The following is a 23,855-nucleotide window of genomic DNA, read 5'->3' as shown; positions in this document are numbered from 1 at the left end:
ATTCTCAATAAAATAAAATACTGTACTTATTATCCCTAAATTTTAAAACTATTAAAAGGAATTAGTTTATTTAAGCAAAACTTATTGAGATCCAGAGCCATAGCTCACCCATTAAGATGGAGGGGACAAAGGCACCTATAGACATCAGGAGGATTGTTTTGTGGCAGGGGAAGGAAATTTGGCAATGTAAGCCATAATGCTACTTGTGTGAAGTGTTAAAGAAGCTTTTAATTTTTCTATGCATACCTTGTTGACTAATGTTACAGTCATGACAAAAAAATAGAATCACACTCTTAAGATTGTGCTAGGGGTTTTGTTTCTGGCAACAATTCCTTTTATATAAGTTTGACAACTTCACATGATTTGTTAGAATAATAATTGGAAAAGGCAGTTTAGGCCATTAAGCCCAACTCTCAGATCAGGACAGGAATCTAAACTAAAGATCCCCGACACACAGATATCTACCCTCTGCATGCAGCAAGAAGGAGTGTATCATGTTTTGATAACGAAGGGTTTTTCCCAACATTCAGTTGAAATCTGTCTCCCATATTTCATGTCCTGTATTCTGGATTAACATAGACTACCTGGGGTGCTCTCTTTTCTCTTGAAAGGCAAACATTTCTAGTTCCTTCAATCTCTCTTTATAGCACTTGGTTGCTACTCCTTTGATTATCCTTGTTCTTCTTCATAGGTACATAGATGAAGGGTTGGGGTAGCAACTGCCAGAGGAAGATACGATGGGAAACTGAGCATAGACAATTATGGGGGAAGGTGAATAAGAAACTGGTTCTTATCTCATTTTCTATCTGTCATAGACAGAGTTCTATGTAAGATAAGCTCACCCACTTGCAAATTATTTATCCTTGCCCTCCTTGGATGATGATATGTGGGGCCATAAAGGGCTTGGGCACAGGGTTATGAATGCATCCTTGGGGATGATGTGTCCTGGCCTCAAAAAGTTATTTCTTGACCCAGCCATCCTATTGGGTTATTGGCCAGTCTCCAACCTACAGTTTCTTGAAAAGATGTTTGAGAAGACCCTACAGAGAATCTTGGATGTGGTCAATTATCTGGATCCCTTCAGTTGGATTTCAGGCCTGACAAAGGACAGAGAGTGCATCGATCATTCTTGTAGATGATCTGTACTGGGACTAAGAGTGTGGTGATGTACCCCTTCTATTTTGTTAGAGTTCAAGGGCATTTGATACCCATCAAATATGGCATCCTTCTGAGCTGTGTGCGAGGATTGAGGATTGGACAGTGTTTTGCAGTGGTTCCACTCTTTCCCAAGCCAATGGTTCTGATTACCTGTTGGGAGGCAAGAGGTTGAACCCCTGGGCACTCTACTGTGGAGTGCCCCAGGGCTTGAATCACTCCCCCATTCTGTTTAACATGTACATGAGGACATTGATTGGTTTGGGTTTAGGTATCATCAATATGTTGCCGATACCCAGCTTTATATCTATATCCTAGAACAAGCAGATATTGTAGAAGTTTTGTGTTTTGCCTGGAGGCTTTAACAAACTAGATGGGATAAAGTTGACTGAGATGGTTCTCAGTAGGATTTGGGCCCAATTCATGATATTGATGCTTGCCTATAAAGCCCTATAAGGCTTGGGCCCTTGCTCCTTTTCCAGGTAGACTCTGCCAACCCTATACAGACTAACAGGGAGAGGTTGTCTATTCCACACAAGGTGAGTGGCATTGAGACCCACAAAACAATATTCTCAGGAATGTCATCCTCAGTCTAGACCAACGGACTCCCTGGGGTCAGTTTGGCTACCACCCTTTCATCCTTCAAGAAACTGGTAAAGATCTTCTTCTTCAGAGCATTCAGATTTTAATTTAGGATAAAAACATTTTCTTGCTTTCACCTTCAGACACTCAAGGATGTGTGTGTGTTGTGGGGTGGGTGGACAACATTGTACTCCATGTTATGTTGTTTCTATCATTGAAAAGAACATATAATATTTGTCAGAGAAGGGAGGAAGATTTTTAGCACAATGAGTTTTAGACTGAGCTATCTATAATTATTACAGCAAGTCAAAATAATTTGAATTGGAAATTGTGCTTGATTCAGAGAGGGTAGTTTCAAGGTTTGTTTTTATTCAAGCAAATCACATCCCTGGTTATGGAATATCAATGTGAAAATTCATTTAAAAAAATCAGAACCCTTTCTGAAAGCAAAATTTAATATATGTGGAATTATTGCACTGCAGTTAACAGTTATAATTAAAAGTGTGGGAAAGGGAAATCTCTCTCTTTTCTTTCATAGTGGAAGCATCACAGCTAATCACCTTTCTTTATAATCTACATGCAGAGATAAATCACTACAGAATTTTGTACACCAAGTTTTTAATTTTCAGTATTTGAGGGAGGAGTTGCCATCATAATTGAAAATACTGTAACTCATCAGCAAGATGGTCAATGCCAATGGCAAACTAAAAGGCAATTTTACATAAGCCTTTTTAAAAATGTATGTCATTTCATTTCATGAGCGTCCAAACTGCTGTGCAGAGCAAAACCTGACCAGTTTTTCTGGCACATCCTGCTTTTTCAGTATTACCCACTGTGCACACAGTACCTGCCTCAATTTACAGATGGCTGTACCTCCAGGTATAGAGTGACCTCTGTCAATATCATCTAAATAGATCTTGGGATTGCTACAATTTCAAATCAGATGGAATGGGCTATCTTGAGTGTTTACCCAGGGGAAAACAGCATATTGCAGATTTATTTATTAAAGCTGCAGTACTTTTGCTGGCATTTTGTTGTCAACAGAGTTCAAATAGCATAACCGTATAAAGTTGTGACTTTTCTAAACATTATGGGAAAATGGTATTGGCTATTTATAGTTATGCTAATAAAAGTCCATTGGACTAGTAAAGCTCAATGACTCTCTTAAAGGGATGGACATCTTGATGGATATTTGATATCGGGTGTGAACAATATTACTAATGAAAATTTAAACAAATGGAAAGTACTTCGGATATATCAGTCATCTTAGAACAGAATGTTAATGTTTAGGCTCCTTGTCTGATTTACAATTTTGCAGCTTTTGAGAAATAAATAGTACAGAGAAGTATGGAGGTACTTGGAAACTATACTGTGTAGTGACAAAATTGGCTGTCCCTATTAGTGGCTCAGGATGCCTCCATTTGCAGCACCCACCATAGACAGACAGATTTGGATGGATGTTAATCTGAGTTGACCACTGAAGAAGGTCAAATAGGATGTCACAAAAGCCTTTCAATTCTAATATTACATCAGACACATTTCAGTATAGATGGTAGAAATTAAAAGGCAGCAGAAAACTCATACTTCATTTGTGTGCACGTGTACATCATGCTTTACAAAATTAAAGCATTTTGCATGCAATCTTTTGCAAGCTTTACAAAAAATTGATAATATGCCATTTTTATCTCAAAATTGCAGAAAGGGAAGAATGTATTGAGAATGGAAGAAAGAAGGCCTTGCCTGTCAGGATAGAAATAAGATTCAAATTTGAGGCCTCCTGATTTATGAACCAAACTGCTAAGAAAACTGAGTGTCATGATACTTAAATATTTGGACTTTACTTGCTAAGTCTTTTTAATTCATATGACAGAGTAAGTGTCATGTCTCTTCAAGTGTGAATGAGGGACAATTAAGAACTAAGACAGAGCCTCCAAGTCTTTTCCCCAAGTGAAAAAAAACTGAAGATAGAATGATAGGCTAGCACTGGAATATGAGGCCAATGTTAGTTTTTCAAGCAGAAACTAGGGCTGAAACTTTATGAGACTTTGAACATACCATCCTCTCTTTCAGGTGTTTTTTTGTTTCTCATTTGTAGTGGTCTGAGACCACAGAATTCTCAGTGGTATATACTATGGTCCCCTTTGGACATTTGGCTTTATTTGTAGAAATATGGGATTTATAACTTCTTGATTCTTTCTATTATTGACAGACCATTGATAATGTTATATTAATACTAAAATGCTATATTATTGACTCATTCATGTGAGTCAATGAAAATGAAACTTTGGGGATCCAGTTCTGCAATCCAATTGGTTCTCTGTCACCTAAAAATGGAAAGGAATCCAGTGTTTTCACTGAGTTTTATTTTCATTTCAGTACAAAGAATTCTGCTGTAGGTATTTGGTTCAGGCTAACCAAACCATTTCTCTGTGCTGTAAGAAGGTAGAGTTATTCATAATTGGATGTATGAATTAACTTACCTATTTACCAATTATCTATTTTAAAAGAAGTAATGCTATGCAGCTTAAGAAAAATATTTTTTGAATAAACACGAAAAATTGCTTTATACTTCTAAACTTAATAAAATGTACTCAATAATATTACATTAAAATGCATTGCTTCTTGAACACCATATTTTACTTTCAGGCCAAATTCAGGCTCAAGATATGAGAGTTAATAAGAGCTTAGGAAAAAAAAAAAAGCACTACAGAATGATTGTCTTTCTTGACCTTGTCTTTTGAGTTCAAGAAAGCTTTACCGTATCTCCCAATCTGAAATTAATTCCATCCATCTCCACATAGGAGAATGTCTGCACAGTTGTGTCATGATGAAGCTGTTCTTTCACACTGGATGTAGAAAGCCGTGACCAGATCACTGTATAGCCCATGGCCCAATTTGAAGTTGGACAGCTGAAAGTGCATTTTAGGTAGACCTGGGATCCCAAAAGCTCAGGAGTAACAACTGGGTGTAAAACTGGAATCTGGAATTTCCCTGTGCAGAAAGGAAAGCAGATTATTGTGTAATGCACATGAGATAAATAATAAATAGTTCAACAAATTTAAAGTTACAACTGAGTCAGTATTATAGTGCTTAAGAAGACATATATTTCAACTGATGTTTTCTGGATAAAAATTGTACATTTATACTATGCAGTTTATGCAGACAGATGAAGACTGTCTTGTAAATTTTAAGTTGTAAGTTGTAACTGAACTGAATAGTTCAGAGGTAGTGGAAAATGATAAGCAAAGCATCTCCAACAGTTGTAAACAAAGGAAGGGTTTCCACCTGTTAATTTGCTTAATAATCTCTCAGTAATGTCCCTAATCACAATCATGTCCTCAAGGACAGTTGCTCAGCAAACCTGTAGGAGATTCTGAAACTGAAAACCTTCAGGCACTTCTAGTCAGGGGATCCATCATCACCCATGTTGAGGTCTCCTAGCCCAAGGATGAAGACTGTTAATTAACCAATAGCCCAGACTTAGATGAACACTCTTCTACAACCTGTACGTTTTTTCTGCCACAAGGATTCTGAGGTTTCAGAAAGAGCCACGAATTCTGTATACTTAGAGAGCAGGGATAGACTTAACAGTGGAGTCCTTGGTGCTTTCTGAGCTTGGTTGTTTGCTTGCATGTTTCATTGCCCAACTAGAATGGAGTGCTCTTCAGTGATAGAATGGAGTGGGCCTTGTTTTTTGTTTATATACTTGCCCTGCTTGTGTTGGTGGGGGTGTTGTTCTCTCCTTGGGAGTTCTTTGATTGGGCTCTTGTTTGCTGCTTGCTTACTTGACTGAGTTGGTGGTTCCTTGATTAAGGTATTGTATATTGCTTGATTGTTCGTCAGGTGTTAATCCTAGTGTTGATCTTTGCTTATCTGGGTGTTGATTGCTGGCAACGAGGTGTTCTGGTCTTTTTGTTTCCTTTTTAGCTTTTTATTGTCTCTTTTGAATGGTATGTAAATGTTTACCTTTATGTGCCTGTTGATGGCTGACTTGTCCTGAGTCCAGGAATTCCCTAGGGTTTTTGGATTTGGCTTGGTCTAGGATGCTCACAGTTTCCCAGTTGAAACTATGGTTGAATCTGTCCATGTATTGTGAGATTGAGGAGTTTTCATCATGTCTTCTGACTGCTAGTTGGTGTTTGTGGATGTGCTCTGCTAGTCTTCTACCTATCTGTCCTACATCGTGGCTGTTATAGTCCTTACACGGTATGTTGTAGATGACTCCTGTTTTTTCTTCTTGGGCTACTGGGTCTTTTGGTTTACTTAAGAGGTTTTGGAGGGCTTTACAGCAATGCTGTGTGGTTGTAATAGTCTGTTGGTAGTTTCCAAGATGTTTCTGATGTATGGCAGTGTTATCCTTTTTGTAGCTTGTGTTGATTGCATTGTAGTGGGTTGAGTGGTCACTTTTTGATAAAGCTGGTGGGTATCCATTTTGTTGGAAGATGCTGTACAGGTGGATTGTTTCCTTTTTCTGGTGTTCTGGGTTGCTGCAGTGCATTTGTGCTCATCTGAATAATGTTCTTACACAGCTCCTCTTGTGGGAGGTTGGGTTGTTATGTTGGTAATGGAGCACTTGGTTAGAGTTTTCTGGTAGTCTTGTGTTTCTAATTTGCCGTCATTTTCTCTACTGATGAGGATGTCCAAGAAGGGTAGTGTGTTGTTGTTTTCTTCTTCCATTGTGAATTGTATTCCTTTGAAGATGTTGTTGATTGTTTCATGTGTCTTCTCTAGTTGTTCCTTTTTATTATGACAAAGGTGTGATCTACACACCAGATCATACTTTTGGTTGTATGCATGGGAGTGCTATAATTTCTAGATGCTACATTACAGTTTCTGCTATGAGTCCTGAGAGTGGTGATCCCATGAGTGCTCCTCTGATTCGTTGGTATGTTTGTCCATCAAATTGAAAGTAGGTGGTGAGACAGAGGTCAATGAGGTCCATGATTCTGTATATTTCAGTCCTAGTGTATTTGGTTATGTCGGGTGTATTGTGTAGAATTGCTGCCGTGGATACTTTTGCTAGTGCTGGGTCTATGGATGTAAAGAGTGCTGTGACATCAAATGACACCATAATTTCATCTTCATCTATTTTTAGGTCTTTGATTTTCTGGAGGCACTGTAGTGGGGAGTTCAGAATATTTGCTCCTCTCTGTGAGATGACCAAGTTTGTTTAGCTATGTTGTATGTGGGGGTCCCTGGTAACAATACAATCGGATGAAGAGGTATGCCGGGCGTGTGTATTTTGGGGCATCCATAGAAGTGTGGGAAGGTGGGTCCACTGCTTTTCATCCACCACTGTTCTTATTTGTGATTTGACCTTTCTTGGTTTGGTCATTAAGGGTTTTCTTCATCCGGTTGTCTAGTTTCTGTATTGGGTTGTTGTTTACTGGGATGTAGGACTCTTTGTCTTCCAGTAATTCTTTGGCCTTTTGCATATATTGTGATCTGTTGCTAGTTGGGCAGTGAAGATGTTGCCTAGTCAGACAATGAAATGTCTGCAAGAAAACAACCAAGCTCAGAGAACACCAAGGACTCCACAGTTCCACCCTGAGCTATAGATATTCTCTTCGATTGGTATAGACTTAACAGATCTGTTGGTCTTCACAGCCTTCTTAATCTCCAAACATCAAAGAGTCAGAATTTCTAATATGTAGAAATTCAACTATGAATTCAAAGTCCTTCAACTATGGTAGCAACCAAATTTGGAGGGATGTACAGTGAGGAAGAATTATTAAAAAAAATCTTCCTTCTGCAATCCATTAAAAGAAATTTCAGCTCATTCAAGTGGAGATATATCACTGGATATAAAACATAGTTTTGCTGTTATTGGCATTCTTTTTTTTTTTTTAAGAAACTATTTATTTATTTCACTTATATGGCCACCCAATTTAGAAAACAACTTTGGGTGACTTACAAACAAATTTTAAAATGATCATAAAAAAATGCATATCAAAAACAAACAAAACATATTGGCAGCCAAGAACACCAGTCAATATACGACAAGGCCCCTTAGAAATGGACTCACTTAATACTCTGGCTTAATGCCCAAAGGAACAGCCAGGTCTTCAATGCCTTACAAATGGCACTGGCAATAGGTAAACATTGGCTGCCAAGACTGAATATTTGCCATCAATAAGCATAAGAATAAGCATAATAAACTGGGGATTGTTTATTTAACTTTCAGCTGCATTCTCACCCCACATATGATATCCTAATTTTCAAAAGTTCCTTTTGGAAATATGTAAGGAGAAGGATCATCAATGTGAATGTGGAACAATGTACTCACTGGTTCTGCAGATAAAAGATAACTCACATATGATTCTCGTATAATTAAATTACCTTGGTCGATGCCTTCTAATTCAGTTCTTTTGGGATCGAAAGAGTTGAGCTGTGATTCTTCAACAACAAAGGAAATAAATCAGTCAATATGGCATTGTGAAGTGGTGAAGCAAGTGCTAAGGGTTTTCTGATACTTCACTGGACATATTTTGACTTATTGGTCTGAATAGCTTTCACAGTTTTCATGGGTTCTCAGGTAAGAAATATATGCATCAGCATGTCAGCTGTGAAAAGCAGAAGTGGCTTGCTTCTTCTGAAATATATGTAGAACTGGAGATTGGGAAATAAGACTCTTCAGCATTGTGTATATTGCAAAAAAACATAGCCAGTTATGTGCAAATACACATAACTCTGCAAAATCAATATTCTATCTATCTATCTATTCATCCATCCATCATTTAAATAGTGATACATACATATAATGTATCTACAAATAAGTAGACAACATGAAAATCATTCTGATTTATGATTTCTATTTTTCAGTGTACTATAATGAATGGGTCTGGTCTCAGTGATCTGTTCCTTAATTATTTCCATTTCTGTTTATATTTTCAAATATGCTGCCCCTGAAGAGAATTTGAAAAATGAAGCCAATACCAAAACAAGAACAAATTTTAAAAAATCATTTTGACAGTTTTTCTGATGTGCATTTTCTCATCATGAATAAAAAAATAGTGCTGCATTTAATTTGTTTCCAGGCCCAATCCAAATTTCTGGTTCTTACCACCAAAGCCTAAATTACATCTTCTAATGCCAAGAAAGTTTATATACAGGAAAGTATTTTGTGTAGCAACATCTCAGTTGTCTGATAATTTGTATGGAGAGATTAGGCCTGCCCATGCTCCTTTTCATGCAGGTAGTAAACACATTTTTTAAAAAAAATATTTTGGCTTTTGATTATTTTATTAAATCTACTTTCTTGGGTATTTTAAAGTTTTCTTGGGGTATTTTATATGGCTCATTGATTATAACCTGTTTTCATGTTTGTTATGAATATCACTTTGGGTCTCCAGATAAGATTTAAAAATCAGTTTATAATATTGTAATCTATATACAACTAAAATTCTCATTATGTTTATCTGTTTGTACCCTCAAGTTAGCCCAAATGGTGCTTTATACTGCAACAATTTTTGAATCAAGGTACCTAAAATCCTCTAACTTAAAGAATACTAACGTAAAAAATCCAGGACCTATTACTCCTGTGGAACTGAAATTGCCACAATGTTCAAACCAATTTTATTTGCAAAGTTATGGCCGTTGCAGCAGCCCTGCAGTCATGTGATTGTGATTGCCAGTGCTCCCTGCCAGCTTCCCACAAGCAAAGTCAATGAGGAAGCTGGCAGGAAGTCATAACTCGTTCCCGTTCCCACTGCTTTTTTGCCCACCTGTGGTCATTCTGTTTATCTGTTTAGATAAGTAAATATTGACTTATTATTGAAGCTTGTTTGCCAATTATTTTTCTACTTATGATATATACTCTTCTTAGATGATCATGGGACTGCCTAGCATTGGGGTAAAAAAAATATGGTCAGCCTAAAATGTAATGTTCATTCTGGTCACATCAGACTGCACTACCTTTCTGTCAAAGGATGACCCAATGAGTCACAGAGTTGTCTAGTTAATAAATAAATATTAATATGAACTTTAATGCTATTGATATCAATGAGCTTATTAATGTTAATATTGTGCCATCCATGTGCTTTGCAAAATATGAAAACAATTTTTCTTGCCTTAAGGAGCTTACAATATAAAATCTGATGCAGAGAAAGCAGAAGAAGAAGAGTGAGAGATAATAATGCCACAAAGTTAAGCTGAGTTACATACAGAAGGCATGAAAGTCAGGAGATTATGCCAAAATCATGACAGAAAAGGGCATTTTTGAGGAGATAACTGAATTGAAAAAGAAGTGGCATCACTCAAGTGTTCTGAGAGGTAGTTTCAAGCACAAAGGACGACAAAGGAGAAAGTCTTTTGAGTAGACAGGAAAGTAAATGCATTTATAAATAGTATCCTGTATCTGAGGTGCCTATATACCCACACCAAGAATTAGTCAGGTAGCAGAGATTTACCAATAGAGTGCTTTTGATAATGACTGGTATGGAATAAAAAGATATCTACCATAACCAGATTTCCTTTGTGTTGATTCCATGAGATTTAATTTGTCCTGCAATATTCACATACTGGTACTGATTCTCCTAAGACTCATCTCTATTATTCTATATAAGTGATAGAACATACAGATTTACACAATGGTGTAACAGACTTAGTGACAAATTGCTACCTGCTATTCCTTTTGTTTCCTAAGTACAAAATAAAGTATCTTTTCAGTGCAGTGACAGAAATTTCTGACCAAAGTAATTTTTTAAAAACATGTCAGCCAAAAGCTGTTTTCTTTTGCCTTCACCTACAACAGCTTTCAAATGAACTTGTTCCTTTCCAATAAACTATTTCAGTGTTCGATACCATTTAGTAACAAGAACAACATGAACATGTTCAAATACATAATTTTCACTGTTTAAGCCAAACATGGAAACAAAAGATTGTGCATGAAGTGTAACCACATTAAATTTTCCTTGGTAACACACTGCAGATTAAAATCTGCCAAAGTTGTAGCAACTATTCTACAGTAACATTTTGGGCAGCTGCAGATTTATTACCTGCATGGTCTGCATCTTACAGAAAGCAATGCTTGACTTGCTAGGTCACAAAGGTGTGTATAGCAATAACAAGACCTTGAACATGTAGCAAAAGGGATACATAGAGTATAAGTGATAAATATGAAGTTCGTGAAACTCACCTTCTGCACAGTAGCCCATACACCCTTGAGTAGGTTGCAGGAGATAAACAAAGAACTCCCCACAATGTCTCACTGAGATGGGGATTTGGAAGAGGCAACAATCTTTGGTGCTTCCAGAAAAGAATTGCCAGGTTGCACAGGCAGTCAATGCCTTTCTCTCTCCATGGTGTGGGAGAGAATCTGTTTGAAGTGAGAGCCAGATTGGGGCTTGCGTTCCACATTTGTTCATCTGCGGAAAAGTAAACACTATTTAAAATTCAGGATTAGGGCATTGAAAGAATATACCATCCAATGAGTTGTGGAAGCAGGCAAGACAGAAGGGGCTGACCTCCAAATGCCACTCTCTCTTCAGGTCTGACCAATGATTCGGCTTTTGCCAATTAGGAAACAGCAATAATACAAGCAAAAATTGGACCTATGGTGGTCTGGCTGCTAGCAACATCAGAATAAAATTCTGCATAGGAGCCCAGTTAAGTCAGTAACAATGAAGAAACTACAGAACAGCAAAGAGTCAAGAGCTAAGATTCCCTCTCTCTGTTTCTCCAACCAAATCATCTCTCTGCAGTAAAATCTATACATGTTTTGAAACAAACAAACAAACAAACACAAACCTTAATGTGGGAGCACTTTTAAACCACAAAAAGGCACACTTCTCAGGATTGTCCTAGACTGCTCTGACATTTCAACATTTACTAGACCAGTTCACAGTTGCCTTTACTATAACATTGTTTTAATATTGCAAAGCTGTATTATTTTTTAATGAACAAATATAACTTACCTTAAATTAGACACTAAAAACCCTGTACATAAAATATCATAAATGATTCAAGCCAGAGTCTGGAGAATATACTAAATTAACTTTAAACACTTCACTGCTTGTTACAGTAACAGAAGATGGCTACTGCTCTAGGTTTTTTCCTGTATTATTTATAGAACACATTTACTCCTATTTTATTCCATTTAAAATGATAATCTAAACCATGGTTTCCATGATCCCAGATTAGCCTTTCTCTCCTTTATTCATGTAGCTCCTCATCAGTATCAGAATCAATGTTAAATGTACTTAAAGATTTCTCAGTTGTTTGCTATGGGCAATAGCAATGTCTCAGGAAAGATTTGGGAAAAAATGGATTAAAAAATGATTGAGGAAATCTCTTCTCAGGTAATGAATATTACTGTCACTGTACCATTCTCCCTATAAATAGCTATGACTGACACTGGTTAAAAGTTCCTGTATACTCTGCCTCATATACTGTATGTTTCTGCAACAGCTAGAAATGTGTACTTTTTTAGAAGAAAGGGCTAGGAATCCAATAACATGATTATGGAAGGTAGCAATGCAAATATGTATGGGATTTCATAGCTAGAATTTGGATAAAACTTGTCAACTGAACAATATGATAGCTGTGATTGCAAAATACAGAATATTTCCAATACTAAGAGATTATATAATGTATGTGTTTTTGTTTAACCTTGTGTATTAGCTCAGCCATTCTGGATTGTAAACATTTTTGTCTGCTTGATCTGTTGTCTGAAACTTGCCAATTATCATTTATTTGTTTGACTAGGATTGGAGAGGGCCATATTCAAGTCCACCCTCAGCTACAGAAGTTCATGGGGTAACTTTGGGCCAGTCATTCTTTCAGCCCAGCTTACTTTGCACAATTGTTGTGTGGAAAGAATGTGTGCTGAGCTGAGCCCCAGGAGAAAAGGTGGGACATACATCTAATAAATAAACAAACCATGATTAAGTAATCCTTAGCTTACTATGATATGTGAATCCTGCCTCTGTGATGTTTCCTGACTACATGAATGACGCCTCACTGGAATCTATGCTGCTTTTTACAAAGAAAAAGGTTCTGTGAAATCCTCACAGCACATTTTTACCTTGTCTATTTTACTGCTGCAATCATTTACACTTAAACCACTGCTGACTTTGAGGCATTCGGTATCTGTGAATAATAAACTTATGTTGGGGAAGGGCAGATTCTGCTAGTCCATGAACATTTCTTGTCAATAGATTTATTGGAAGTTTGAAATGAACTTGAAAAAAATTGACTAGTATATTTAAAAAGAAAAGAAAAAAAATGTTAGCACGAAGTGGGATATTTATAGGCTTTTCTCAGCAAAATATATACATGAAAATAAATGTAAGTGGGTTATTTTCAGCTTTCAAAAACTGGTAATCAAGTATTTTCAGAGTTAACAGTTATCATTGAAAGTGTAGATGAGTACTTCTAAATAGTGCAGACTTCTGTTCCTGTTTTGGAACCCTATAAAATAGTGCACAACTTCAGTGGGACCACTGAATTGGAGTATTGTGTAATATTTTAAAAAAATATTCTTTAAAAAAGAAGTTATTTTTCTTTGGAGCAATTCTGCCAAAGTTCCTAAGGAGCTGCAGCAGCTCTTTTGTAGCATAAAAAATGGATCTTGTATATGACAGCAGGGTTGGACTGGAGGTCACCTGTAAGTTATGTTTGCTTCCTTGTAGTTCTGTCAGCTAAATTTTACCTGGCAGGCCCATGGCAAGAAAGACACACATTAGCCATACACACACTGAAAGGCTGCCTGAGCACTGAGAGTAAAATGTTAGGCAAAATAGATTAACATCTAACAATCTGATGTGGTAAATTAATTTCTTGTTATCACCCTTTTTGAAAAGCAAATCTTTTCTTTGAAGATGATGATGGAATAACATTTATTTTACTGGGAAATGCCAAATTAGGAAGGTCATTTAAGATTCCCAGAGTATTGGTATAAAAAAGTTTAAGGTCATGAAATATAAACCTTCTTCATCCACTTGTTCATCCATTTGTTCTTGGTGCTGACAGTATTTAATGGTGTCTTTCCTTTTTTGCACTTGTCCATATCAGTATGGACTTTTGCTATGATGATTCCCACCACTCAAAAATCCTCCCACCCCTTCCCAGATAGAGCAAATGTGGTGACCCTGCTGTTATTCTTAATGCAGTGCACTTATATAATGCATCATGCGCCAAAGGTGGTTACAATTTTTTTTCCCCATTCATTTGTGTCCGATTCTCAGAGATTGCCTAGACAAGTCCCTTGGCAACATTTTTGGAAGTGGTTTGGCCTTGTCTCCTCCTTCCTAGGGCTGAGAGAGAGAGTGACTGGCTTAAGGTCACCCAGCTGGCTTTGAGCCTAAGGCAGGACTAGAGCACTTGATCTCCCAGTTTCTAGCCCATTGCCTTAACCACTACACCAAACTGGTTCTCTGTTGACAATAAATAATAATAATAATAATAATAATAAATTTATAACAAAACAATTAATATTCTCTTTATGCATTTTCTTACAAGTATGTGTTTCCCCATGCTGAGCTTGACAATAATCTAGGGAGGGATGGAGGGAGGAAAATGATCCAATCCTCCCACCACCTGAGTAGTCTTCTTGTGCCAGGAAAAACATTGTAGACCCCTGGCTCAAAGAATGTTGTCATTGGTATGCAAAGGACACTCTGTTCTGTTTTGATTCCAATGCACTCTAGTCAGCACTACCTTTTAAGACTGTCTGGAAACTTGAGTTAGTACAGAACAGGGCATCAAGAACATCAACAGAAACATGACATTATGATTAGCTTTTAGGTTGAATTTACCCTACTGTCTTCTGGCTTGCCCATTTTGATACACTTGTTCATTTTTCAGATCCAGGAAAATACTTCTTCATTCTCTCAGATGTTTCAAGCTTTTGAGAATTCTTTTTTTTACTTGTATGCTGCTTTTTTGAAAAAATCCAAATCAAATTCATATATACTTATATATATGTATGTATATATGTATATATATGTACTCAAATATATAGCGAGTACTCATACTCACTACTCATATATATATATATGCAAGAATAAAAATGGTTTTAAGTCCCTGCTTGGTAAAGATTAACTAATTTTAATGGCATCATTTTGTTTTCCTGTTCAAGTTTCAGGAAAGTATAACAGATATCTCTCTGGCAATGAAAGATGTGATTCTGCAAATAAAGAATATGTTTTGCACTGATTCTGAGAGCTTATTTAAATAAATCAGTGGAATTTTCAAGTGTTCATGTTTACTTAGGCTGTGTTCTAAATAAGGATAGAAGAAAACTGAATTGACAATCCTGATACATTCAATTGGTCTGTGGCTGTAGGTTTTCCATTTCTTCTCAAAAGTTTCCTCTTAATATAAAGCAGTGAGCATTTTAAAGATTTGGATGGGAAAGACAATGATACTCTGCTGTACAAGGGAATCAACTATACAAAGTTATAGCCGAACAACCTGATCTGAGCTGCAGAACTCTGGGTGGCCACTAAATTCAGCAAAATGGCAGTCTGCTGCCATCTGCTGGACATTTAGGCTTTGCATCTCCAATCTGGTAACTTTAGCTAACTAAGGGCACAATTTTGTTTAACAAAGTCTTTGTTGGAACATTCTCCCTCCAGAGATTAGGATGGCCATGACCCTGCTGGCCTTTTGTGAGGCACTAAAGACCTGGTTGTGTGCCCAGGTCTGGGGCCCCGAGTGTGTGAAAGGACCAGCCTCCTAACTGTATTAGCCCTGTTAACTGTGTAGTTTTTCATGACTGCTATGGATTTTAATTTTTGCATCCATGATATAATTGTTTTTATTCTGTTTGTTGCTGTTTGCCATCCAGAGTCATTTGTTGAGATGGGTGGCTTTTCAAATCAAATGAAATCAAATGAAATCAAATGAAATCAAATGAAATCAAAAAATAAATTAGTTTCTAGCATTCATATAATTAGAAACTGACTGTAATGATTGCCTATCCTAAAACACCATCAGACTCATGAGCAGGAATTCAAAGATATCTGATTTATTAAAGAATAGTATGCAGGATCACAAAGAAAGCTGAGAATGATAAAAGTGTGCCAAATTCAAACTAAAAACCCTCGGTGTAAATGAGATCCCTCCCCCTGTAGAATCTTCCCAAGCTCACAATCCCGGGTGCTCCTAACGGCTTCTGATGGTCTGCGAGAAAAGTCCTTGAACAGAGCACATAACCCAAACACATTCCATTGAAATGAACACAGATACAGAGCTTGGCATGAGGTTTCACAGCAGCTCCCTTCCAACAGAAACGCGCGTCAGCACCATGGCATGTGAAACGATGTACAGTGCACATTGAAACAGTGAACATGACACTGACATGTATTATGCTAAAATTCAGCTAAAAATATCTTTAATGGAATCTGAAATCCCATCGTCTAGCCTATTTCTCACTGTTCATTTTCATATTTTGTGGATATTTCTTAATCCAGGCAGCACCACTACGAGATAGGTATATTCTACTCATAGTAAATCTATTCAATTATTTGATGGATAAATATTGCATTTTTTAAAAAAGCGGTAGAGCTGCCCATTTCAATTAAATGATAAACATACTAGTATTACTGCTGCTGCATTCTGAGTTATCTACTTATGTTTATTCAGGATTTAGATACTCAAATGATTTCATCGATTTCACTGATTGAGGGTCTGCATAGAGATTATGTTATTAAATATAAGTAGAAGTTTATGTGTGAATTTCACACTTACATTTAATTGGTATAGCAACTTCTTCAGTATTTTCCTGGCTGTTGGTTACAGGCTGTTTAGAGTGTCACAGATTCAATGCTCCATTTAAATTAATCCAAAAGTAAACGATTTCTTAGTCTTGGTGTCACATGTCCTGAGCATACGACATATTCATTAATGTACATCTCAATATATTTCATTCAACCATTAGTTTGCCATAAATGTTTGTGAAATATTAGGTTGCAAAGCTTGAAAAAGCTTGAAAATTACAGCAGATTTCACTTCTGGAGTAGTTTGATTAATATGATTTAAATGAGAAGTTATTAACTCCACTGCATATATTTGGTTCAGCTCTAATGGGTTTACTCTTAGTGAGTTAAGTAGCAATTAGCATATGTGTGTGTGTGTATGTGTTTGTGTGTATGTATGTATGTGTATGTGTGTCAGGGACGCGGTGGCGCTGCGGGTTAAACCGCTGAGCTGCTGAGCTTGCTGATCAGAAGGTTGGCGGTTCAAATCTGCGTGACGGGGTGAGCTCCCGTTGCTAGTCCCAGCTCCTGCCAACCTAGCAGTTCGAAAACATGCAAATGTGAGTAGATTAATAGGTACCGCTTCGGTGGGCAGGTAACGGTGTTCCGTCTAGTCATGCTGGCCACATGACCACGGAAGTGTCTACGGACAAACACCGGCTCTTTGGCTTTGAAACGGAGATGAGCACCGCCCCCTAGAGTCGGACACGACTGGACTTAATGTCAAGGGAAACCTTTACCTTTACTATGTATGTGTTTGTGTGTATGTATGTATGTATGTGTGTATATGTGTGTGTATGTGTGTGTATGTATGTATGTGTGTATGTATGTATGTGTGTGTGTATGTATGTGTATGTGTATATGTATATGTATGTATGTATGTATGTATATATATATATATATATCACATAGATGCTAATGCCATGGCATTGCAAGGTATTTCTGAATGAAGAAAGATTCTTCATAGTAGAGATGAAACTATGGCCTCATTCACACTGCCTTTAATGTCACTGAAAAAGCTTCAGTAGACAAATACATGAATATGGAATGATTATAAATATAAAACAGTCATGAATGCATCAGATAGATATTTTGTACGTGTGATGAGGAAGCAAGCTTGTATACATGTTCTTATGATGTATCAGGGATCATATGAAGCACAGTTCATATATCTGTACATTTGTATATGTAACATTATTCAAATAAGTGGAAACCTACCTGGATCACATGGTATCCTATATATCTTGTTGCAAAGGATCATAACAGGAATCACAATTAGTAAGTACTGTATAAAAAACACCCCCTACTCGCCAGCAGTGCTTCTGTTTACTAGCAATGTGTCCATTTTGTTAATCAAAGGAATAACTGATTAACTGTGCCTTGAATTTCATTAGTTATACATTACGGGATTTGATGGTTTTGACTGTTTGTAGAGAAAGCAAGCCACAGTTGATTTACCCAGATACAGATTATACTGACCACCTCTTGCTTTTTCCCGGTTTTCTTTTCTGGTCAGAAGGATTATGCAGCTAGTTTGGAGGGAGAAAAACATGGCCTTAAATCTAAATATCTTCTCTGCAAGTTGAGACTGATGAACACTGATCTTCTACCCTTTTCCATTCTACTATAGCTCCCAAAGTTTTTTAAAAAAACCTTGAGAGTCTGTTGAATGGACTGGACTGTGGCATGGGGAGAACAAGAAAGAAAGCAAGGATAAGTAGATCAGTGTTTCTCAACTTTGGCAACATTAAGATGGGTGGACTTCAACTCCCAGAATTCCCCAGCCAGCAGAGAATTCTGGGAGTTGGAGTCCACCCATCTTAAAGTTGCCAAGGTTGAGAAACACTGAAGTAGATGAATACACATTTTGCTTCATCACAGAAGGTATCTCCATTTGATTTTGGATATCCTGCCCATCCTCCTGCCCTTCACATCCTGATCTACTTCATTTAGCATGTTCTCTCACTCCTCAAAGAAACATTTTCAAGAAATCGTGCAAACTCCAAAAAAGAGAAGGAATCTATTCTATCAGCCTTATTACAAGGACAAATACATGAGTTCATCTCATTCTGCTGTACAAGAGCTTGTGGTAAGTATTAATGCTGGAAATATAGCAATAATTATGTCTTAGTTTTGCTTATGAAAAATTTACTATTACTGCTTATGAATCCCAAAATATCCATGTGGTTTGAGAGATTGGGGTTTACATACAGTATCTTTGAAGTCACAAGAGCTGCACAGATCGTTCCAAATTCAGAGTGTCAGTTTCAAATGCTCACAACAAATCATCCTATTTTCCAGAATTTTTCCTGAGCTCATTTCAAGGAATGTTTGTCCTCATACTTTTATGTTTGAGCCAGGAAGTTAGGTGAGCTCTGTTGGTGATGAGGCTTTTTTTTCAGGGGTGTGTGTTTTAATTGGGGTGTCATGAATTTATATTGTTATGATGATTTTAATCTTTATACATGCCCAGAGTCACTGCTGTGAGATGGGTGACACTATAAATTGAATAAACAAACAAACAAACAAACAAAAATTTGGATCATTTCCTTTGTGTAGAATTTAGTTCAATTTGTTGAACTCAGAAATTTTAAAATTATCACAAAATAGTCAAGGAATTAAGAATGTAAAATCTGAAGACAAATATATTTTATGGATATGGTTTTTAATTAAAAACTGCTTTTGAAATAAGCCTTATTTCATTTTTTATAGTAAAGTTTTGAATCAGAACTTCTTTATTTCAGTTTGAATCCCATTTTATTTTGGGGTTTAAATGAAGAAAGTTTTTACGTGAGTTGTTTCTTTGAATTAGAAAGTTATCTATAAAAGAAGCAAAGTAATATATTATTTATTTTGAATCAAGAAGCTATCCATCAAAGAAGTAAAACTTCAAAGATGCTATAACCTTTAAGTCACTGATCAGAGCTGCTGAAGATTTTCCATCAAGCAAATGCCCAATGTATTTTGAATTACCTACTTTCTCAGGGGCAGATAATGTATTATTTAAAAACTTCCTGCAAAAAAATAAAAAATAATAATAAAAATAATAGGATCTTGAATTGCTCCACACTTACCACTTAATCCAACCACATATTTCACATGACTCAAAACATGTCAGCAGTGGGCTATAATACAGTAGAAGTGTTGAACTGTAAATAGTGTTTTCAGCCTGTGAGATGAATTGTTGAGCATGAGGTGAATTCGTTTGCATATAAAAGATATAAATTTGATTAGATCTGTATAAGTCTATCTAGTTTTTCCTTGGATGAGGAAATTTGCAAATTCGCAAATCCAGGTTCTGGATTGTTGTGCTTTGTGCTTCTAATCATACATTGTTCCATTTTAATATACCGTACCCACTAATTAAGATAGCAGAAGAATATATCTGAGGCAAGTTGGTGTCACTAAAGCCCTCAAAAGAAGCCTTCTCCAGCTTGGTAGCTATCAGTTGTTTGGATCTGTAACCCCAGAAATCCTAGACATCATAGGAGAAGACTAAGAATTCTGGGAGTTGATGGAAATTCTGGTAGGGTTGCAGGCTCAGAATGTCTGGGGAGAACCTGGATTTGTGAATAGCTTATTGAGAACACACATTTCATTTCTTCATTTCATTTCATTTCATTTCATCTTACTTACTTCTATACACCTGGTTGGCATTTCTGCAGGCTTGTTTTCAATCATGAAGCGGTACCACCCTTGTGGAAGTGAATGATCACAAATCATGTCCTGAATGGCTTTCTCCTGCAATTCCAGAGAATCAAAACTTATGCTGCGATAGGCATTATGGAGAATACGATGTCCTTCTGGAAAGCATTCTGGAGCTAAGGGCAAGGGAGGGAAAAAGAAGTGTCATAACTGTAAATAAGAATCAATAAATTAATTATTTCTATAGCTTTACACCCACTTATTAAATCACCCCTCAGTATGAATGAGTGAATGCACAGAACATTTTGATATCTTTCTGTAGACTATTTCTAGAAGCTAAACAACATGTTACCTTTAATAAGCAGAATGAGCATTTTTTTACAAAAACTTTCCAAACTTTGTATATTTCTTCTTTCAGGGAATAGAAAGAATAGGCGATTATTTTATTTTAATGAATATATACATTGAAAGGGAGAAACAAAAATGAAAGATATATCCATCTGAAGACCTTTGAGTGCTTGAATCTGGAGCTTCAGTTAGAGCTATTCTGTAAATGTCTTTGACTTTGTAAAATTCAGTTTAATGGAAAATATAAATGCTTTTCAAAGGAGAGAAAAATTCCATGGAATTTTCAATGGGGAGTTGCCAGGAGTTTGAACTTACACACATATGAGGGTTTTGTATGACTGTGACTCCACTTTTATTGTACAATCAATTCTCAAAGTAATCTGGGGCCTTCCTGTGTTCCCATGAGAACTGTATAACAGGGCCCATGAGGCACGGCAGGGAAATACAGAGACAAAAATACAGGGAAATACAGAGACAAAAGGGGGAAAAAAATCACTTTCTATCAATTGTACCAGTACAGAAATCTCAAAACACTGAAAAGTTCTAAAGCACCCTGAGAATGAAGTAAACAAATAGAAATCTTTTTCACAGGGGAATAAAACTTGGAAATTGGTAGGTTCCAATGTAGTAGGATAGTTAAGGTGTTAAACTAGGACCCTTCTCTGTCACTGGGTTACTTTTGGTCAGTTGCTTTCTCTCAGCTCAGCCTACCTTAGAGGATTGTTGTGGTGGGGAAAAATGGGAGGGAGCACTACATGTGTTGCCTGGCACACGATGAATGCTGCCTTTAGCTCCGGAATGAAGTGTGACGTATCAATCTAGGGAATAAATATTAGTTTCCGTTGTGTTCATGATGCTGAACAATTAATGGTCTTTTTTTCTCTTCTTTTCCCTCATGGATTCCTAATCTTTCACCATTACATGGTGCACATTGAGAATATCCATTTCAATATTGCCGTATGGACAGATGACAATCCTGTTTGTTACTGTTCATCCTTTTTTTTTTAACTGTGAGGTACACTAAATATAAATGTAAGAGAAAATACTGCTGCCTGAATGAAATGTAACATATAAATCTAAGAAATGAATATTAATTTCAGTTGGGTTCATGATGCTGAACCATCTCCCCCTCCTCCCCCTCCCTCATTGACTCCTAAACTTCAACCACTATATTGAACAAGATGATACTTTCCATGCTGAGAATACCTCTTTCAATAAGCCAGTACAGAAGGATGAGAATTCCATTTGGATCTCTCTCTCTCTCTGTGTCTCTGAGTTACACAAAATATAAACATAAGTTCTGCCCGCTTCACTCAGTGCTATTTTTGACAATTGGGCCCTCCTGCCCCCTCTTGGATGCCACTAGATTTAAATGTATAAGAAGCAACAGCTTCATTTTTTTCTGAATCTGAACAGTGCTCTGTGGGTTTTTTATAAAATAAACAAAACTGGCACAAGAAGGGAAAGATTTGTTTCGTAAAAATTCTGAAAATTGGTATGGGACTGCTTTAAAGTAGGCCTTTTGTTGATCAAAGACAGCTCTGAGAAATGCTGATTTCAGACATATTCTATAGAATGCAACATGAATGCCACAAGGAGTTTTCTTGATATATTATATAAAAGAGAAGGGGAAAAAATGAGCTGTGAAAACAATGCATATGATTAAGTGTATATAGCTAATGTGGGACAGAAATACTAAATCATGGCTTCTACAGAGAATCATGCTTCTTCATGAGTCTGCTTACTGTAGCATTTGAAAGGGCACAGGAAGATGGAAGACAGAATCATAGAGCAAGTATGCAGGAAAGCCACAGAGATACAGGCTCCAAACCAAATTAGGGCCATCTAGGAGATTTCACAAATTATTTAATACCTTTGAGTATTGCAGAAAGGCAGCTGCTGAATCTGCAAAAAGCAACACTGATTTTTTGTTTTTCAGAAGCGTGATTGTGAGATCTATACTGGAAGTCTGACCAGCCAACCACCTCATTTAAAAAGGAAGAAAGTGGCTGTGGAAGCCAGAGTACCAGTCTCCCTCACAACCAAAAGGGAACTGAAGGACAAGAGAACTGGTCAGGATCAGATGAAAGGTGGCAGTCCCACAGGAAACCCACAGAACCAACTGGAGCCCCACATTTGCCAATGTTGAGCACATTATTTCAGGTCACCTCCCCCACGTGCATCAACACATTCTATATTGCAGTGGGCATCAACACCCTGTCTCGGTTGCAAGTGGGCAATAAGATACTGGTGATAGCATGCAGACATGTCCTTTGGAAACGGCTAGTAGGCTGTCCTTGCACCAGGACAAGGAGGGTGTGTGGATTAGCCCCTAGACATGTAAAAAAAGACATGGTTACTTAGGCTCCATGAGCAGCATGTGAAGTTATAAATTGGTTTCTAGGATATACCAGAACTCTGCAGTGGGGAAGACTACTGGAACAAATGGCAGCATCCTGTCTCAGCTTCTGCATGTACAGCCAACACTGCCAACTTGCTTAGCAATCTGCACATGAGAGTTAGGAGTTGCAGCACTTCCACTGTCACATCTGGAAGAAGCTTCAAAACATTTCTGATCAGAACTGGATAGTACCACTCCATTCATGTATGATTAAATGTTTTCCCCTGGGGAAAAAAAAAATCCCTTCTCATACCTATGGGTGGTAGGTGTCTTCCTCAACTTCAGGTCCTCTACCAGAGGCCTGGGAGGTTGAGGGTTCTGCTCAGTATCTTAGCTGTTCCTAGCACTGCACTCTTCTGGACAGAGAGCTCTGATGTTGCTCCTGGGATCTGTTGGAGCCACTCTCCCAGCTTGGGGGTCACAGCCCCAAGTGCCCCTACCACCACTGGGACCACTTTGGCCTTCACTTTCCATATCACCTCTAGTTCCTCCTTCAGGCCCTAGTACTTCTCCAGATTCTCATACTCCTTCCCGACATTGCTGTCACTTGGCACTGCTACATCTGTCACCACCTCTGTCTTCTGGTCCTTGTCTATTACCACGTCCAGTTGATTGGCCAGTACCTGCCTGTCCATCTGGATCTGGAAGTCCCACAGGAACTTAGCCCTGTTATTCTCCACAACCTTCTATGGAATCTCCCATCTGGACTTGGGAGGGTCCAGCCCATACACTGTGCAGATGTTCCTGTACACAATGCCACTTCTCGGTTGTGCTGTTCAGTGTATGCTGTTCCTGCCTGCATCTTACACCCTGCCACTATGTGTTGGACTGTCTCTGAGGCCTCTCTGCAGTGTCTGTACCTCAGGTCCTGTCTAGTGTGGTAGACCCCTGCTTCTATGGATCTGGTGCTTAGTGCCTGTTCTTGTGCTGCTAGGATCCGTGCCTCAGTGCTTTTAGTCCAGCCGTTTCTAGCCACTGGTAGGATTTCCCAATATCAGCCACCTCAGCTATCTGTCAATGGTACA

The 23,855-nt window shown here is 37.6% G+C and overlaps 1 protein-coding gene across 1 annotated transcript in view; it reads right to left on the bottom strand.

Moving 5' to 3' along the window:
- Positions 1 to 23,034, bottom strand: part of VWDE (von Willebrand factor D and EGF domains) — a 221,349-nt gene extending 198,315 nt beyond the window's left edge. Inside the window, exons 1-5 of the mRNA XM_063307665.1 lie at positions 22,908 to 23,034; positions 20,073 to 20,257; positions 10,875 to 11,102; positions 8,077 to 8,143; positions 4,496 to 4,728 (exon numbers count right to left, since the gene is read on the bottom strand). Of these exons, the coding sequence (XP_063163735.1) occupies positions 4,496 to 4,728; positions 8,077 to 8,143; positions 10,875 to 11,102; positions 20,073 to 20,257; positions 22,908 to 23,034 (840 nt within the window). The remainder of the gene's footprint in view (positions 1 to 4,495; positions 4,729 to 8,076; positions 8,144 to 10,874; positions 11,103 to 20,072; positions 20,258 to 22,907) is intronic.
- Between the last annotated feature and the right edge of the window lie 821 nt (positions 23,035 to 23,855).

Source organism: Candoia aspera, chromosome 1, assembly GCF_035149785.1.
Source record: "Candoia aspera isolate rCanAsp1 chromosome 1, rCanAsp1.hap2, whole genome shotgun sequence".
NCBI classification, from domain to species: Eukaryota; Metazoa; Chordata; class Lepidosauria; order Squamata; family Boidae; genus Candoia; species Candoia aspera.
This window is presented reverse-complemented; position numbering and strand designations above follow the sequence as displayed.